The sequence below is a fragment of the Mustela putorius genome, unplaced genomic scaffold (assembly GCF_011764305.1).
Source record: "Mustela putorius furo isolate JIRA1106 unplaced genomic scaffold, ASM1176430v1.1 tig00000487_pilon_pilon_pilon, whole genome shotgun sequence".
NCBI lineage: Eukaryota > Metazoa > Chordata > Mammalia > Carnivora > Mustelidae > Mustela > Mustela putorius.
Window position 1 is genome coordinate 7,132,589 of NW_025421399.1, and position 16,671 is coordinate 7,149,259.

The 16,671-nt window shown below is 43.1% G+C and overlaps 1 protein-coding gene across 4 annotated transcripts; it reads right to left on the reverse strand.

Moving 5' to 3' along the window:
- Positions 1 to 3,715: 3,715 nt before the first annotated feature.
- On the reverse strand, positions 3,716 to 16,550 carry KPNA2 (karyopherin subunit alpha 2). 4 transcript variants are annotated; one of them, XM_045080916.1, is made up of 11 exons: positions 16,442 to 16,550; positions 11,596 to 11,693; positions 11,310 to 11,447; positions 8,866 to 8,954; positions 7,812 to 8,080; positions 7,257 to 7,351; positions 6,891 to 7,154; positions 6,463 to 6,696; positions 6,039 to 6,221; positions 4,669 to 4,818; positions 3,716 to 4,064 (listed from the first exon to the last, which is right to left on the reverse strand). In XM_045080916.1, the coding sequence occupies exons 2-11, from the start codon at positions 11,668 to 11,670 to the stop codon at positions 3,972 to 3,974; spliced, it is 1,590 nt and encodes a 529-aa protein (XP_044936851.1). In that variant the 5' UTR covers positions 11,671 to 11,693; positions 16,442 to 16,550; the 3' UTR covers positions 3,716 to 3,971. The 4 variants fall into 4 exon arrangements, with proteins under 4 accessions (XP_044936851.1, XP_044936849.1, XP_044936850.1 ...); XM_045080914.1 differs by lacking the exon at positions 16,442 to 16,550 and adding an exon at positions 13,025 to 13,181; XM_045080915.1 differs by lacking the exon at positions 16,442 to 16,550 and adding an exon at positions 13,029 to 13,158.
- Positions 16,551 to 16,671: the final 121 nt, after the last annotated feature.

Genomic DNA, 16,671 nt, shown 5'->3' on the forward strand with positions numbered 1-16,671 from the left:
GATTGTGCTGTTTTGATAGCCAAGGGTCACGCATTCGGAAGAGGCAGCATTTGAACTCAGGCAGAGCTGACTCCTAATGACTGGGCCTTTTGACTGTCCATCCCGGAACTAGGATGGGGAAGGACATTCCCGGTTGTGAAAAGCCTGGGAGGAGTGCATGACTGATCTGCATGACTGATCGATAGGAGAGGGTTTGACGCATTCAACTCCTACACAGTGTTAGGAAACTGTCCCAAATATTTAGGAGGAACTGGGCCTTTTAAAACACCAGAATAATGCTTTCAAGCTATGCCAGCAACGGGCCATTTAACATACGAATGCTCAAAATTAAATTGCTCTTCTGCCCTCGGGGGGAAAAAAACCCCCCAAACCCTATTTGATAGCGTGAGTGTCTTTTATCATCTTTATTAGCTGGGGTTATGAGACTTAGTGATTTTGCTAAACACTTTTCACAACACATTCCCTTGGGTGGGTGGGGGCGCGGCAGGATTTGGCCAGGTTTTGTTCATCACAAATTAGGTCAACAGCCTGATCTCAAAAGAAAGCACCATTAATGACATGTTTCAAGGGCTTTCCAAATTCAGCCAGCTCGGTTTTGGCAAGCTCCAGCAGGGTGGAGGGACACAAGGAGTAGCCAGCTTCACTTTTCCTGATGGCCTTCTGAACTTGGGGTTCTGTAATCTCACAAGGGGTCCGACAGCCCAACAAACTGAAGATTTTGCTCCTAGAACTATTGGTAGGATAAAAAGGAACAGACCGCTTTGGTGAACACCGTTTTGGTTTTAACTGACCTGGTTCTTGGAAGCTCAAAAAAAAAAAAAAAAAGCAATTTGAGGCCAAATGCTTAAGTAAAATCCTATTTAACACCAAAGATCTGCTGTAACAAAAAATTACCCAGTTTTTATTGTTTCAGTAGTGACGCAGCCACAGAAAGATCAAGGGTGAGGAAATTATCCAACGACCTTAAGAAATGGAATGGGACATTTAAATCCCGCTTTGTTTCAAAAAGAGTAGCTTGATAGGAGTTAAAGCTGATGCAAAGGTAAAGAATCAACACTTGGTACAGTGTTTTAACACTGACATTCAACCTTCAACCGTAGCTGAACTCTTTTTTTTTTTTTTAAGATTTTATTTATTTATTTGTCAGAGAGCGAGCGAGCGTGAGCGAGCACAGGCAGAGTCAGAGGGAGAAGCAGGCTCCCTGCGGAGCAAGGAGCCCGATGTGGGACTTGATCCCATAATGCTGGGATCGTGACCTGAGCTGAAGGCAGCTGCTCAACCAACTGAGCCACCCAGGCGTCCCCCGTAGCTGAACTCTTAAGCATTTTTGCAACAAGCAAAATGAAGTGCTAGATTTTCGCATGATACTTGTCTCATGAAAATTTAAGTGTTATCTTCCCACCCCTACATACCTACTACAGACTAATCCAAAATTGAATTGGGCAAAGGGGATTGATTAAAGTTTTTTTTTTTTGATTTATTAAAGTTTTAAATGGGATTTAAAACTGATAGGAGCTACAACATGTGGTGCATTAATAAAAGCCGTTTAGACAACACTTTGTGAGAGAGGAAAAGGTTGGCGGCTGTAGAGCATTTTATCGGATTTTCAAAAATCAAGCTGAATGTGAAACTCGTTCTCAGAAAATTTTATCCAGTTAAGTTCAATAAAAACATACACATGCCTCCGTGGATTTGAACTCCAAGGAAACCAGCGTGCTAAAAATGCTATCTAAGATAGGAAAATGTATTTCTGGTGAGCAGCTGTCTCCTGTTACTTCACTAGTGGGTCACACATTCCCTCTGAAAACGACAGACCGTAACCCTTCTTACCACCATGTGTTCCACTGGTCCCTCGGCCCACTAAGCCCTACATCTTACAACAAAAACCTCCGGTCTACCTCGCTTACAACAAAAACATCCGATCTCCAGGTTTACTTCCATGTTCTTTTTTTCTCACATTCACGATTTTGGGGTCCAGCATCTAAGGGACTTACCTGGGAGCAAAGGTAGGAGAAAAGGGCCGTGGAGCCAGTAGGTGGGACAGGGAAGGCGCCTGTGGAGTTCTCCGACTCCTCTTCTGCCTCCCCTTTATGGAAGCCCCTGTATACAAAGAGCCGAGATGACCAGGGCTCCCAGGAGCGCTGAGCTCGGGAGGACCAGGTGTAACATGGCTTGGTGCTCCAAATTTAAAAACTGGGCGGCAGGAGGTGTTGCAAATAAGCATTAGCCAAGTTACTATTTCTCCACCTAAGCAAGCATTCAATGTGTGTATTTTGTAGCGGCCACTTTAAAAGCCGGTTTACCTGCAAAAGGCAAACCTGTGCTCAGGCGTAGGTTGAACTGAAGGGGCTGAGAATATCCTTACTTTCCTTCGTACTGAGACAAAGTAAGCGGAAATCTGTTGCATTATACTACCACTGACTTGCAAAACTACTTATTTTACTGAATACAGTAGCCCTTCGAATTCACGTCTTCAACCCAAATGCCCACCCCCACCCCCTAGCTCTAGAGCTTCTCTGGGAGAACAAGCCGGCGGAGCTGGCCGGTTTCAACTGCGGAGCCCGGGTCCCCGCTTTCCGGCCAGCAGTGGAGGGACAGACAGGAGTGCTTTCAGGGTGCATTTCATTTGTCCTGACCTCTGGGGCACTTCGGCTAACCCTCCCTCTCCCCCAAATCCATTTCCTACACTGCTAATAGCATAACCATTCTTTAGATTAGTGGCTTAACACCTGGACTGGACAGAAAGGGCAGATGGGAAATAAACTTGAGAGAGAAGCCACTTGGACCCCACCCCTTAAACAGAACTCTGGGTAAACCAACGTACCCCTCTGAGATCACGTTCAGCCTTGAAGTTTGGGAGAAATGAATGCTACCTGTAGCTCGAGGAAACGTGCAATTAAATTTAATACACATATATAGGAGCACCTTGGTGGCTCAGTGGGTTAAGCCTCTGCCTTTGGCTCGGGTCATGATCTCAGGGTCCTGGGATCGAGTCCCGCATCGGGTGAGATCTCTGTTCAGCAGAGAACCAGATTCCCCCCCGCCTCTGCCTACTTGTGATCTCTGTCAAATAAATAGCTAATATCTTTTAAAAAATATATATATACATATACATTTTTTTAATCCCATCTCTCTGGCCAGCAAGATTTAAGACGACCCTGGCTGAGGGTTTCTAGGCATTTTTATTCATTTTTCTATGAAAATTTCTGAAAAATTCTATTCTGACTAGTGTGTACAGAATAGGACACCTGGAAGCGCCCACAGCCATTATTTACAAAGAATGGAAGAAGCCTAGAGCAAAGCCGGAACTCGGAAGTGGGCAGGAAAAAACGTCATCACCCTGGTATCCTTGACAGCCTCACAAAACTGACGTCAAACGAGATCTGCAACCAGAACCACGCCTCTGCTTACTCATAAGGGCTTGGGTCCTGAACCCTTCACCTGCAATCTTAACTCCAAATCAGGGACTCCTGGGTGGCTCAGTGGGTTAAGCCTCTGCCTTCGGCTCAGATCATGATCTCATGGGTCCTGGGATCGAGCCCCATATCGGATCCCTGCTCAGCGGGGAGCCTGCTTCCCCCTCTCTCTCTACCTGCCTCTCTGCCTACTTGTGATCCCTCTCTCTCTGTCAAATAAATAAATAAAATCTTAAAGTCTTAAAAAAAAAAAAAAAAAAACTCCAAGTCAGAAAAAGCAGGACATAGGAACGGTGAAGTAAAGAAAAGGGTGGAATTTAATCTTTATTTACAGGACACTGCAAGAGAGGAGAGTCCACATGGAAATAAGAAACCCACTGGCAGGAGGAGCTTCATACAGTTTTTACAGTTTGGAACTGGTCAAGTAGAGTTTTGTTGTAAAAAGTGCTACAATAACAAAACACATTTAAAAAGAGTTCTTAGTAGAGAAACAGTAAGACAAACTTCTACCAAACAAAGCACACCACAAACAACTTTCTGCGTCGGCTGTACAAGCTAAAAGTTAAAGGTCCCAGCAGTGCCATCCTGAACCTGGAACGTATAGCCTTCAGAGGTAGTTTCTGGCACAACATTCTGATCTTCCTCTTCCTGGAAATATTAAAAAACAAAACCAAACGATATAATTCTGCAAACATAGCACATTTCCAGGCAGTAGTCTGCCGAGAAGTCTGTATTTACTCTGAAGGTCTTCATCTGCTATCACACCTTTGATGCTGAACCACATTTCATTATTTGGAATAGGGGAGGGAGGGTTGCTAAAACTTGCCAGTTCTGGGGCAACTGGGAAAGGAAGGTTCTGAATGGGCAAAGGAACGCTAGCACAACGGACATTTTCTTACCCACCCATCACTTTTCAGTAGAAATGGAAGATGGCCTATGCGTGGGGTTGGCCCACTTCTCCATCAGCTCCTACACAAACTTACTCTGGAGATATTAAGTCTCTAATAACACTATTCATTCGAAGCAGAGTGGGGATTTTTAAAAATCTTTAAAATTTCTAGTTAAAGATTATATGACCATCAAGGCAAACATTTAAGGAGCAACTATGTACACCATGTCTTACTCACACTGATATTTTGCCATATTTAACAAGGGCACAGGACTCATTTGAAAAATATAATGAAAAAAAAAATCTTGGGGGCTTGACTTTGTGTACTTCCCAAAATCTCGTTAACGTTACCATGTCACTCACCTCTACAGAGAAATACTTCTCAATCAAGTTTAATGAAGCTTTGTATACAGACTCATTTTCATGGTTTTGTAGAGCCTCGATTTTGTCCAAACCTCCACATTCTTCAATCATTATACTAAGTTTCTCGGTTTCACCTAGTTTCTCAGCAGCCTAAAAAAAGTCCAAGTTTACTGGAATTTACTGAAGGTTCTATTTTAATAAAAACAATGTTCATGTTTGCATATTGATACATCAGAAAACCACTTGAAAGTTCCTTTGACAATCCTATGAGATGGGGGCCTGGGATCGAGTCCCGCATGGGGCTCTCTGCTCAGCAGGGAGCCTGCTTCTCCTCATCTCTCTCTCTCTCTGTCTCTCTGTCAAATAAATAAATAAAATCTTTAAAAAAAAAAAAAAGCACCTCAGATAACACTAAAGTGTAGTCAAGGCAGAGAACCATTGTCTAAGGGCAAATATGGCCTAAGGCCTATAAAAATAAATTATCCTGATTGGATTACTTGCTGATATCAAGAATGTATTAAGTATAAAAATGGTATTGTGGGTAGCCTTATTTATTTATTTTTAAAGATTTTATTTATTTATTTGACAGGAAGACACCAAGAGAGAGAACACAAGCAGGGGGAATGGGAGAGGGAGAAGCAGACTCCCCACTGAGCAGGGAGCCTGATGTGGGACTCCGTCCCAAGACCCTGGGATCATGACCTGAGCTGAAGGCAGACGCTTAACGACTGAACCACCCAGGTGCCCCACCTTTTTTAAAGTCCTCAAACTTTAGGGTACATAAATATTTATATATGAAATAATTTATTTGCTTCAAAATAATTTAGAGGGTTTAAATAAGGGGGAGTAGGAAAATAGGCCAAATGCTGACAAATTATTTATGCTGGGTAATGGATACACCAAGCATCATTATTCTAGACTCGACTTGACTCTTCTAGGTAAAATTTCCATAATCAGGAATTTAAAGCCATTAGGTAGAACCTACTTAACTCCAACCACTGTGACAAAGTGCCACATGCTAGCATACTCGGGTTAAAAGGAAGGGAACCAGAAGAAAAATAAAATTAGATAACTAAGTCATCAAAATTTAATTGCACCAAAATTCAGTAGGACATTAGAAAATTAAAGATTTTTGGCAAAACAGATAGGAATGAATCGTGTCCACATATAGACTTGATTTCAATTCAGGTCACCCACTTGTCATCTCCTTTAAATCTCTTATAATCCCTTGTCACATCTTACCAAGAGTGTGCCCCACATTAACAGCCTTTCTAATTCTGTGGCTACTAAGTAAACTTAGCTGCCCTCCCCGAGTCTGGTTATCATCCATTACCATCAAACCCCAATTCAAACGCTACCTTATGACTTACCTGAAAGATGTTGGAAATGGCATCCAGAATGACCAGAATAATTTTGGTATCCTTCGCAGTTAAGAGGTTCATCAATGGTTCTATTATGCCACAATGGACGAGGTATACAATCTGTTCAACTGTCCCACCACTTGTATAGTTGGTCACAGCCCAGACAGCTTCCTTTTGTGTCTTAAAGTCTGCCTAATAAACATAAGGAAACATAACAATTGTAAAAATAAGATCCCAAAAGTGCAGTTATAGAAAAACAAGGACTAAAACTACTGGTTCCTTCTAACCTTAAGTGAAAGGGGTTACTGGCCACTATTTAACAAAGGACTTAGAACCCAACACTAGTTCATTAAGAATCTTACCAAGCACAGCTCTACCAAATGTCCATCCGGAAGTACTAACAACCTTTGACCAAGCACTAAGACCTCATTACCTTAGAGAGAACACCAACGAGGAACGGGACTAATCCATGATTCACAACTTGCTGTATCTGGTCCTGGCGGCCAGCTGTGATGTTTGACATTGTCCACGTGGCTTCCTTCTGAATATTAGTTTTGGGGTTTGTTAGCAGGCTGGGAAAGATAGCAAGCGCTCCTGCGTCTATTACAACCTGAGTCTGTTCATCTGTCCCAGTGACAATATTTCCTATGGCTCTTAGCGCAGGAGTCTGAAAAGGAAAAAAAAAATGTTGATGCCAACGGTTTTCTTTTATTTCTTCCAGCACTACTCAAAAACTCTACACCCTAAAGGTTTTGAGAAGTCAGAGGCTCCTCGTGGCCTAAAACAGACAATGTGTCAACACTAGTATCAACTGACCATGCTTCCTATGGTCTGTATTCTTGTTAAAAAGTTACAACTTACCACAATGGGCAATTCAGTAGCTCCTAGAAGCTTCACAAGCTGCGGCACAACTCCTGTTTTCACGACCATTTCAATCCGTTCGTTTGGACCATCCGTCAGGTAGGAGATGGCCCAGCAGGTATCTGCCAAGACCTCTGGATCATCGTGATGCAGGAGACGAACTAAGGTAGGAAGAATCTGCTCAACGGCATCTAGCGGGGGTGCAGGGTTCTTGTTGCGACAAAGGTTTGAAAGTGTCCAAGTAAGGTTACGCAAGTAGCCACACTAAGGGGAAAGAGAAATGCAATGAGAGGTCCCTCTATGCTTTGACAGGGTGCAAAATATTAGAATCGAGAAGTGAGTCACCCGACTTTAGTCGTAACTTACTGCTAACGATGACATATCAGGAACCGCGAGGAGAGCCAGAAGCGGATCAACCGCACCGTACTTGATAACCAAGTCTCGAAAAACGGAACCATCCCCTAAAACAAAGAGGCAAGGTTCATCAGAATCTACTTGTCTAGCACTACCCATGTTCAGTGACAGAGCACACCAGCGTCCTCACACAAAGACAACACTCCTGGAAACTCCTTCATCTACTTATGAGATGCCACTGGCACCCCGCACAAGCACGAGAAGCAGGCAAGCTTAAATCCTAACACACAGGTCCCTATTCCTTATTACAACCTCAGTGTGATTAGAGACAGAAGAATTTCATTTATTTATTTATTTATTTTGAAATGTTTGACTTTTTCAGAACAGTTTATTTAGGGACAAATCAGTATTGGCTCACAATTATTTAATAAACATATAACGTATTTTTATCCCCAGGGGTACAGGTCTGTGAATCGCCAGGTTTACACATTTCACTCACTCATCATAGCACATACCCTCCCCAAGGCCCATATCCCCAAGAGACAGAAGAATTTTAAGCCCAAGTACCTGCGATGTTTCCTAGAGCCCACACAGCCTGTTCGCTGATGTGGGCGTGGGAAGATGCCAACAGGGAAATGAACGCTGGGATCGCGCCTCCATCGACCACAGCCTTGGTCTGTTCTGAGGTCCCGGAAGCAATGTTGGTGAGAGCCCAAGCGGATTCAAACTGAATGGGACTACAATCAGTTCTGCCCAAGAAGGACACAAACTTTGGAATCAAACCAGCCCGGATTATGTTGTCTATGGGGGGCTGCTTTTCCCGAGAAAGCAGTTTCCTAAGGGAAACAAAAGTTGAAGATGATTAACAAGAGAAGTCTGTTAACTTTAAAAATCAATTTAAAATGCAATTCAAGGCTTTCGAACTTGAGACAGCCTCTTAGTAACGTACTAAATGTTGAGATCTCCTGGGATTTGAGCGGAGATGAACAGACTGGTTACATGGTGCTGCCACACGGGGTGTCCTGAACTATCTTCTTTCCAGAATTGAAATATTACCAATCATGTAAATTAGCCTCCTCTGTGCATCCCCATAAACTTTAGATCTCTGACGTAATTACACTACCATTGTTAATTTGTGTTTCCCCAACTACCAGTGAGTTGAAGTATCTTTTCCTTTACCACTTGTTACTTGGATTTGTTTTTCAGCACACTGTCTCTATACAAATTATTAATTCTTTGTTATGGATGTCACAAATATTTGTATGTGACAGAAGGTAAGAGTAAATGCACCATTTTAAATGAATGTGCCAATCCCACCTACTGAATAATTCTTCCATTCTCCGATGCCAAGTGGAAATGCCACCTTGACAAAAACTTTGTAATCTACTTAAAAGGTTCACACAAGGGTAACAGCGATTATCACTGCGGATGAGCAGGACTTCTGGCAACTGTCATTTATGCAAAATCACAGTTTCACCTAAGGGAAGAGTCTAATGAAAACAGACCTACGGGCGACTTAACCTTTACTTTTCCCATGCCCTCTGTCTGTCTCTTTCCCACCAAAAAAAATCCAAAAGGGCTGCTATCTTAGGTTACCCGTGCTTTGGCAGGAAAGACTTACCTAGCAGCTTGAGTAGCCTGGAGCTGGCTTTCCAAATTGTTGCTATTTATGCCCTTGACAATGTCATCAACTGACCAATTTACAGTGCCCTGCGAGGAGACAGTGGTATTAATTTCACAAATCATTTTTAAGATTAAATACAAACAATAAGCTCCCTACTTGCCATTGTGAAGACATTTTTAGGTTTATAATCAGTTACTAAAAAGTTTAGCCTTACATTTACTTTGGCTATTAAATATTTGTTCTTTCATATACGGAACAGGACTCAAGCTTGGTATACGACTCCCTGGAATCTCCAGTTAAGGAGAACCACCCTAGCATTTTGTCACTAAGAGAGGAGACAGTGAACAATTTAGTACATGAAATTAGGGCAGTATGAAGGTTAGTCCTACATTAGCCTCAATCACTTGCTTTCAGACACGCTGTTAGGGAGAAAGGGATGGAGTTATGTGGGCAGCGTGCTGGGGATTTTCATATCTCCGCTTACAATCTACGCCATTTCCACAGTGCAGTGCTACAAAAATGTTTCATGGTGTAATCGCAGTAGAAGAGTTTGAGAATCGGTGCTATAGTTGACTCAAAAAGACAGCATCCTCTTTTCCATAGGAAAGGTTGTTATAACTTAACAAGGAAAATGCGAAAAAACAGATAGCCATAAAACAAATGGGGACTGTTCATGTTCCGTTAGCATTTACTCTCCGTCTTCAGTGTACAGCTGGGATGCTTTGGGAATTCTGAAAAGGGAACGTTTTTCCTGCTAGGTTGACCAAGGAGTGCTCTAAGAAGATAGGATCTGAATATAGTACTCTAGAAATAGGACTTAGGTACTATTCAGTGGGGAAAAAAAAATTGAGGCACTAAAGGTTCCCAGTATCTTTGAAAGATAAAAAAGATAAACTGAAAATCTAAGATTGATCTAATTTACAAGAAAAATTTTTTCAAACAATGTGGGTTTTTAAAGGATTTTATTTATTTATTTGACAGAGAGAGATCACAAGATCTCTGCTGAGCAGAGAGCCCGAAGAGGCTCAATCCCAGGACCCTGGGATCATGACCTGAGTGGAAGGCAGAGGCTTTAATCCACTGAGCCACCCAGGCGCCCAAGAATATGGATTTAAGACTACCAAAGTTTTTACGGAGCACCTGGGTGGCTCAATGGGTTAAAGCCTCTGCCTTCGGCTCAGGTCATGATCTCAGGGTCCTGGGAAGGAGCCCAGCATTGGGCTCTCTGCTCAGCAGGGAGCCTGCCTCCCCCACCACCACCCCCGCCCCTGCCGCGCCACCCTCGCCTGACTCTGACTCTGCCTACTTGTGATCTCTCTCTCTGTCAAATAAATAAATAAAATCTTAAAAATAAAAAAATAGTAATAAAAAATAAAATAAAACTACCAAAATTTTTAAGCAAAAAAGAGGTATAAAGCAGTATTTTATTTTATTTAAGATTTTATTTATTTATCTGACAGACAGAGATAACAAATAGGCAGAGAGGCACGCAGAGAGAGAGGAGGAAACAGGCTCCCCACAGAGCAGAGAACCCGATGTGGGGCTCGATCCCAGGACCCTGAGATCATGACCTGAGCCAGAGGCAGAGGCTTTAACTCACTGAGCCACCCAAGTGCCTATAAAGCAGTATTTTAAGACTTTAGGTAAATAGTATGTAGCACAGAATGAAAGGAAAAGATAAATTAGAAGACCACTGAAAATATTTCAGGAGGGAAAAGATTTGAACAGAGCTGGTTGGCAAGCACAAAAAATAGGGTACACCAAGGGGTGCCTAGGTGGCTCTGTAGGTTAAGCCTCTGCTTTCAGCTTAGGTCACAGTCTCAGGGTCTTGGGATCGAGCCCCGCATTCGGCTCTCTGCTCCGCGGGGAGCCTGCTTCCCCCTCTCCCTCTGCCTACTTGTGATTTCTCTCTCTGCCAAATAAATAAATAAAATCTTTGGGAGAAAAAAAATTGGGTACACCAAAAAAGGCCAGAAAGTGATTGGTTCCAGACACACTAACTTTCAGTTAACACTGGAATGGCCAGTTGTGGACTGAACTGGTGGCTAGAAATGCAGGGAAACCTGAAGGGAGTTTAGAGCTAAAGGAGATCTTGGAATCAGCTTCAGCAGATTACGGAGAGTGGGCAGAAAAGAAGACAACAGAACAGAATTATTGACTGGGAACATAAAAAAAGCTCTTCACAGAGTCCATAGTTAAAACCATTAGGCTAGGAATGTTATTTAAAATTCTTTCTTTCTTTTAGTAGGCTCCCTACCCAGTGTGGAGCCCAGTGCGGGGCTCTGGGCTCACAAGCCTGAGATCAAGACCTGAGCTGAGATAGAGTCAGATTCTTAAGGGGCTGGGCCAGCCAGGCGCCCCTTATTATTTAAATTTCTAAGAAAAGCACCATATTGATTTTGTGGGTTTGCCGTAATTCATTATCTAAAGTATGTGTTTACCTGGTTGTTGCGGTTTTCCTGCAGTGGAGAGGTAGCATCATCGGGAAACGAGCTTACGTTTCTCCTTTTCAGCATCTGGTCATCCTTCTTCGCTTTCCTCAGCTCCACATTAACTTCTATTCGACGCCGCCTCATTTCCTTGGAGAAAGAAAAACCACTTCACCTACTCTATCAGTTTTTGCTGCTAAGTGAGGACATTTATTTCAAATTTTCTCAAAGCTCTGATCCCTTCCCAAATAGCTTTTGCCTTTAAAAAATACATAGGAAAGCAACAGAAGGTACTCACTGTACTGTCTTTCCCCTTGTTCTTGAATCTGTTAAGGCGGGCAGCTGGTGAATTAGCATTCTCGTTGGTGGACATGGTTATGAGACAAAGGGAGAAAGCTGTAAGATGGAGAGAAAAAAAAAATTTCCCTTTTATCATTCTGCTTTGTCGATAAAAGGATTCACAGAATTATCGAGCATATACTGGACGCACACTTGTCTATTACAGGAGCAACTTCCTTTTTCAGCACCATGAAATAGTGAACTGGCCACACAGTATTAGTCCCCTCCCTTCGGAAGGACTTCCTGGAGCAGCGCTGTCCATCAGAAACAGAAAGCACACTGTATAAATTTAAAATTTCCTAGTAAGCACATTTTTCAAAAAAGCAAAAAGAAACTAGTGAAATTAATTTTAATCTATTTTATTTAACCCAACACATCCAATAATGTTCTCATTTCGACATGTTACATAGTATTTGGAGTTGCTGAGATATTTTACACTTTTTTTCATACAAATTCTCCGAAATCTTGTGTGTACTTTAGGCTTACAGCATATCCCGGTCCGGACTAGCCACATCGGCTGGGTGACTACCACACTGGACAATGCAACTGGACTATTTCAATTAAGTAGTTAATTTTAGGAAAAGTGGGGGAACTCAGCTCACAGTTAAAACCCATGTCCTAGCAGCAATAAATCCATATCCCGGAGCCTCTCCCTATTGTCTTTAAATGGCCAAAATAGGTAGACTCTCCACGGCTGAAAATGAACCACTTGACTCATCATCACATTACGGAGTTCTCCCCCAACATGTTGTGTCACCACTGAAAACTCGAGACACGGTTCTGCATCCGCAGCATCTCGCCAACATTTCCATCTGCAGGAATTCCGAGTGAATGCCTGTAATCAGACTGCGATCAACTGTCCTCCCTTCAGACTGAGATCTTTAAGAGCGATCGCCAAATGGGACAAAGTACAAATCCTCCTTTTACTTCGTTATCTTTCATTCCCTGCTGTTCTTTTCCGACGCTGTGTCACAGCCAGCCCTGGGCCTACGTGTTAAGACACAGTTCTTCCAACCGCCACCCCCACCTCCAGGCCCTGCCCCTGCCCCCCACCCGGGAAGATGCAACGGGGCAACGGCGGAGGACCGGCCAGAGGCGCCGGGCCGTCTCCCGGGACTCTCGCCCTCGGGCCGCACGGATTTTCCCGGCCGCGACGCGCCAGAGGTCTCGCCGCGGTTCGCAGAGCCTCGGCGCCCTAAAACCCAAGCACTCGTACCGCGGAACACCCGCCTCGTCAACGAACGACGCCCCCGGGGCCTCGCCAACCAGGGAGGCCGGGAGCCCGGTCGGGCGTGAGCTCCCGGCCTCCCCTCCCGCCACCCGCAAGCGGAGGGCGGCCTGCACGTCTGCCGTTATCACTCCGGCCGGGCTCCGGCCTCAGTTCGTACCTACACGGCCGGCTCAGGCTTCCACGGGAGGCGGTCCGGGACGCGCAGGCTGCAGGTCAGCTGCCCTCAAAACGTCCACCACGAATCACCCCAAAGACGGTGTGGCTCGTGCAGCCGGCCGGCGCGATTTAAATTTCCCGGTGTCCCCGCATTCGGATTGGCCAGTTCGAGCCTACGCTGCGTGCCCATTGGCGAATTTAAAAAACACGTTAAGTTGGGGGGGGGGGGTGTCACAGGGCCAAGAAGAAGAGATGATAGCATCGCGAGATATGGGAGCGGCCGGGCAATCCCAGAAGGCTTTGCAGTTGGATGAAGAAAGACTCCAGATCCCGGCATGCAGCGGGTCAGTTCTCAGCACCTGGGGCCTAGGCAGAAGGCTTATGCTAGGGACGTCGCTTGTAGGTTCTTTGCCCGGGTAGCTGCTTTAACCACAGTACACATCTGACTTGCAAAATAATTTTCTTAAAAATCTTGATAAAGAGGAGGTGGGTTATTAAAAAAAAGTCTTGATATGGAAACATATTGCTAAGAGTTTTCTCCCTGATAGGACACAGTAGGAACTTGATAGGGGTTTCTGGCCATTATGGAAGGAAAAGTTAAGGCAGGTTTGTGCTGCATTTTTTAGTTCTTTTATTTTTTTAGCTTGTGTCATAAAAGACTGCATAGAAGCTACAAATCTGGTAATAAAAGTTTTCTTATGCCTGTTTCTCCAGTATTTTTAAATACTTTCAAATACAGAAGAGCTGCAAATCTTTACCCAGATTTGCCAAATGTTAACATTTTGCCACATTTTCTATTTCTCATGTATACACACACATACATACACACAAGCGTGGGTGTGTAAAAGTAATATGTAAAAGACATATGTATATACATTTGAACCAACCAAGTATAACTTTCAGAAATTCTGTACCTTAACCACTTGTATACTTCAGTGTGTATCTTCTGATGACATTCTCTTATATGACCAACCACAATCATCAAATTCAGGACAAATGTACTTTTTTTTGTTTCGTTTAAGGATATTTTTAAGGTTTATTTATTTACTTGAGAGAGAAAGCGCGTGCACAGAGGGAGAAGCAGACCCCAGCTGAGCAGGGAGCTTGTTGCAGAACTCGATACCAGGACCCTGGGATCAAGACCTGAACTGAAAGCAAACCCTTAACCAACTGAGCCACCCAGGGGCCCCTTTAAGGATTTTTTTTTTTTTAAGATTTTTTGTTTTTCTCTGTGTGTGTGTGTGTGTGTCTGTGTGTGTGTGTGTGTGTGTTTTAGTAATCTCTACACCCATCCTGAGGCTCAAACTCATGACCCTGAGATCAAGAGTTACATGCTCTACTCACTAAGCCCACCAGGGACCCTAAGACAACTGAATTTTGATGCTATTATTTATTATATAGTCTGTATTCAAGTTTTGCCAATTGCTCTGGTATGTTCTATGCTGTATTTTACATTTTTCTGAAAATGTTTGCAGTTTCTTGCATCACAAATGGTTATCAGAGCATCAGACTTAAAGATCTGTTTTCTTTCTGCAATTTTTCTGTATTCTAAAAATGGTATTTTTAGAAATGTTGTATTGGTTGTATTTATTACTATAAATAAATTCAAACATTGAACTTTGTCCATTATTGTAGGCATTTTTGCGAACCTCACTCATTGTGTAGCAGCCGTGGGGTTCACTGGGAGTTGATTTGGCTCCCACATACTCAGTATGATCCTATCCCCCTAACTGCAAAAATGTGGAAAGAATTCACCCCTAAACCAGTCCTTGCTAGGGATTCTCTTGGCTACTATGAATGGTTCAGGGAAGCATATGACCTAAATTCATTCAGTTGGGAAGCCTATGTCTTTTGTTTAATGACTTGAGATAGGAAAGCAGGCTCTGTTCTTCTGGTCTGGGGGATGTGAGTCCTAGACATTTGAATAGGACAATTGTAGAGAAACCATGAAAGCTCTGATCAACAGCCTGCCCTACCTCTGAAGGTTGTAATTATGTAACTTTGCAATTATGTCACCCGACAAACTTTGTTTTTAAGCTAGTTATATTGAGTTTTCTTTTGCTTGAAAATATTTGCCCAGAAGTGTTCTGTGTTTTATGTATATTAATATATCTAATATTCACAACTCTATGTTGCAGTATTATTAGTACCTGTACCATTTCACAGAAGAGAAGACCGAATTAGGAGTGGTTAACTCATTTGTCCAGGTTCACACAGCCGGTAAATGGCAGACAGCAGTCGGACCCATGCTGCCATGCTCTTACCCACTATTCCGTACCCTCACCTGAAAACATCTGAAACAGAAATAAGACGTCCAAACTGAAAGTTGCCTTTGAAAGACACAATGTTGTCCTGGGGGTACCATCCACGCTCTACTCTTAGCTATTATAGTTTGGAGGGAGATTCAGGAGAGGGCTTAGGCCAATCCGTACATTCCATTCCCAAACCCAGGGATTGGTTTGGTGATGAAGATGTAACACAACAAAATAAAATGTTTACTGAGGCCTTTGGGTGTGAGATATCCTCTCTCTTCCACAGGACTGTGTGTGCTGGTGGCATGAGCCTGATACTTTGCTGCTTTCAGAGAAGAAAATCCAAGTGTGTCTATGGCTAAATAATCATAGTTTGTCTCTCAGTCATTCTTTCCAGTAAAAACCATTTTCCACGGAAAAAGCAGTTGCTTTAGCTTGCAACTCAACATCATGCAATTTCTTTCCCTCAAAGACTGCCCATTGTGGGGTGCCTCCCTGGATCAGTCTCTGGAGCTTGCAAATCTTGATTTCAGGGTCCTGAGTTCCAGTCCCACCATGGGGTAGAGATTACCTAAAAATGAAATGTCTTTTCTAAAAAGGGGGGGGGCATGGTCCTGGGATTGAGCTCGCATTGGGCTCTCTGCTCAGCAGGGAGCCTGCCTCACCCTCTCTCTCTCTGCCGGCCTCTGCCTGCTTGTGATCTCTCTCTCTCTCTGTCAAATAAATAAAATCTTTAAAAGAAAAAAAAAAGTGGTGGGAGAGACAACGATTGTATTTTAGTATGTGATAGAATTGATTCATGTATACTTCCCATTTTGTCATACAAAAATATTAAAAAGATACATCCTCAATTGTTAATACAACTGACATTTCTTACAGCATCATCAAGGCCGTTCTGAAGCGAACCTGCTACCTCCACCCCCTTCGCCAGCGTGCGAACATGAAGGATGACTATTACTGGTTTGGTTCCACTGCCTTGAGTCACTGAGGTGTCAATTTTACCCACTGTCATTTCTGTACCACCAGTGCTAAATGATTAGTGAATTGTTATTTACTAATAACGTCCTAATTTTCATTAAAAGCATTTCCTTAATGACTCAGGGTTTACAAGTACGAAAACATGTGACATACGACACACAGGTATCGAAGATTTGAAAGATACACACCTCAATGTTAACAGTGGAAAGCTCCACGTGGTAGAATTCTGGTTAATTTCAATTTTCATCGTTTGGCTCACCCATGCTTTATGCAATTCTGCAATGAACAGGCGTTCGGTGTCTAAGGAGAAAACGAAATTGTGCATTTTTTAAAAATCACGAATACAGCATCTTCACATGCTGTGGAACCCAAAAGTCTCTGAATCTTTATCCAAGATCCAGGTTAAAATAAAAACAAA

What these genes read in the sequence shown, in the direction of transcription:
- KPNA2 (XM_045080913.1), bottom strand. Translation starts at nt 11,827, where the DNA reads ATGGTGCTGAAAAAGGAAGTTGCTCCTGTAATAGACAAGT. An exon ending in GGCTCTAGGAAACATCGCAG is followed by an intron (nt 7,352 to 7,811) that starts GTACTTGGGCTT and finishes TCTTTGTTTTAG; the next exon opens with GGGATGGTTCCGTTTTTCGA. An exon ending in CCATTTCCAACATCTTTCAG is followed by an intron (nt 4,819 to 6,038) that starts GTAAGTCATAAG and finishes GACTTTTTTTAG; the next exon opens with GCTGCTGAGAAACTAGGTGA.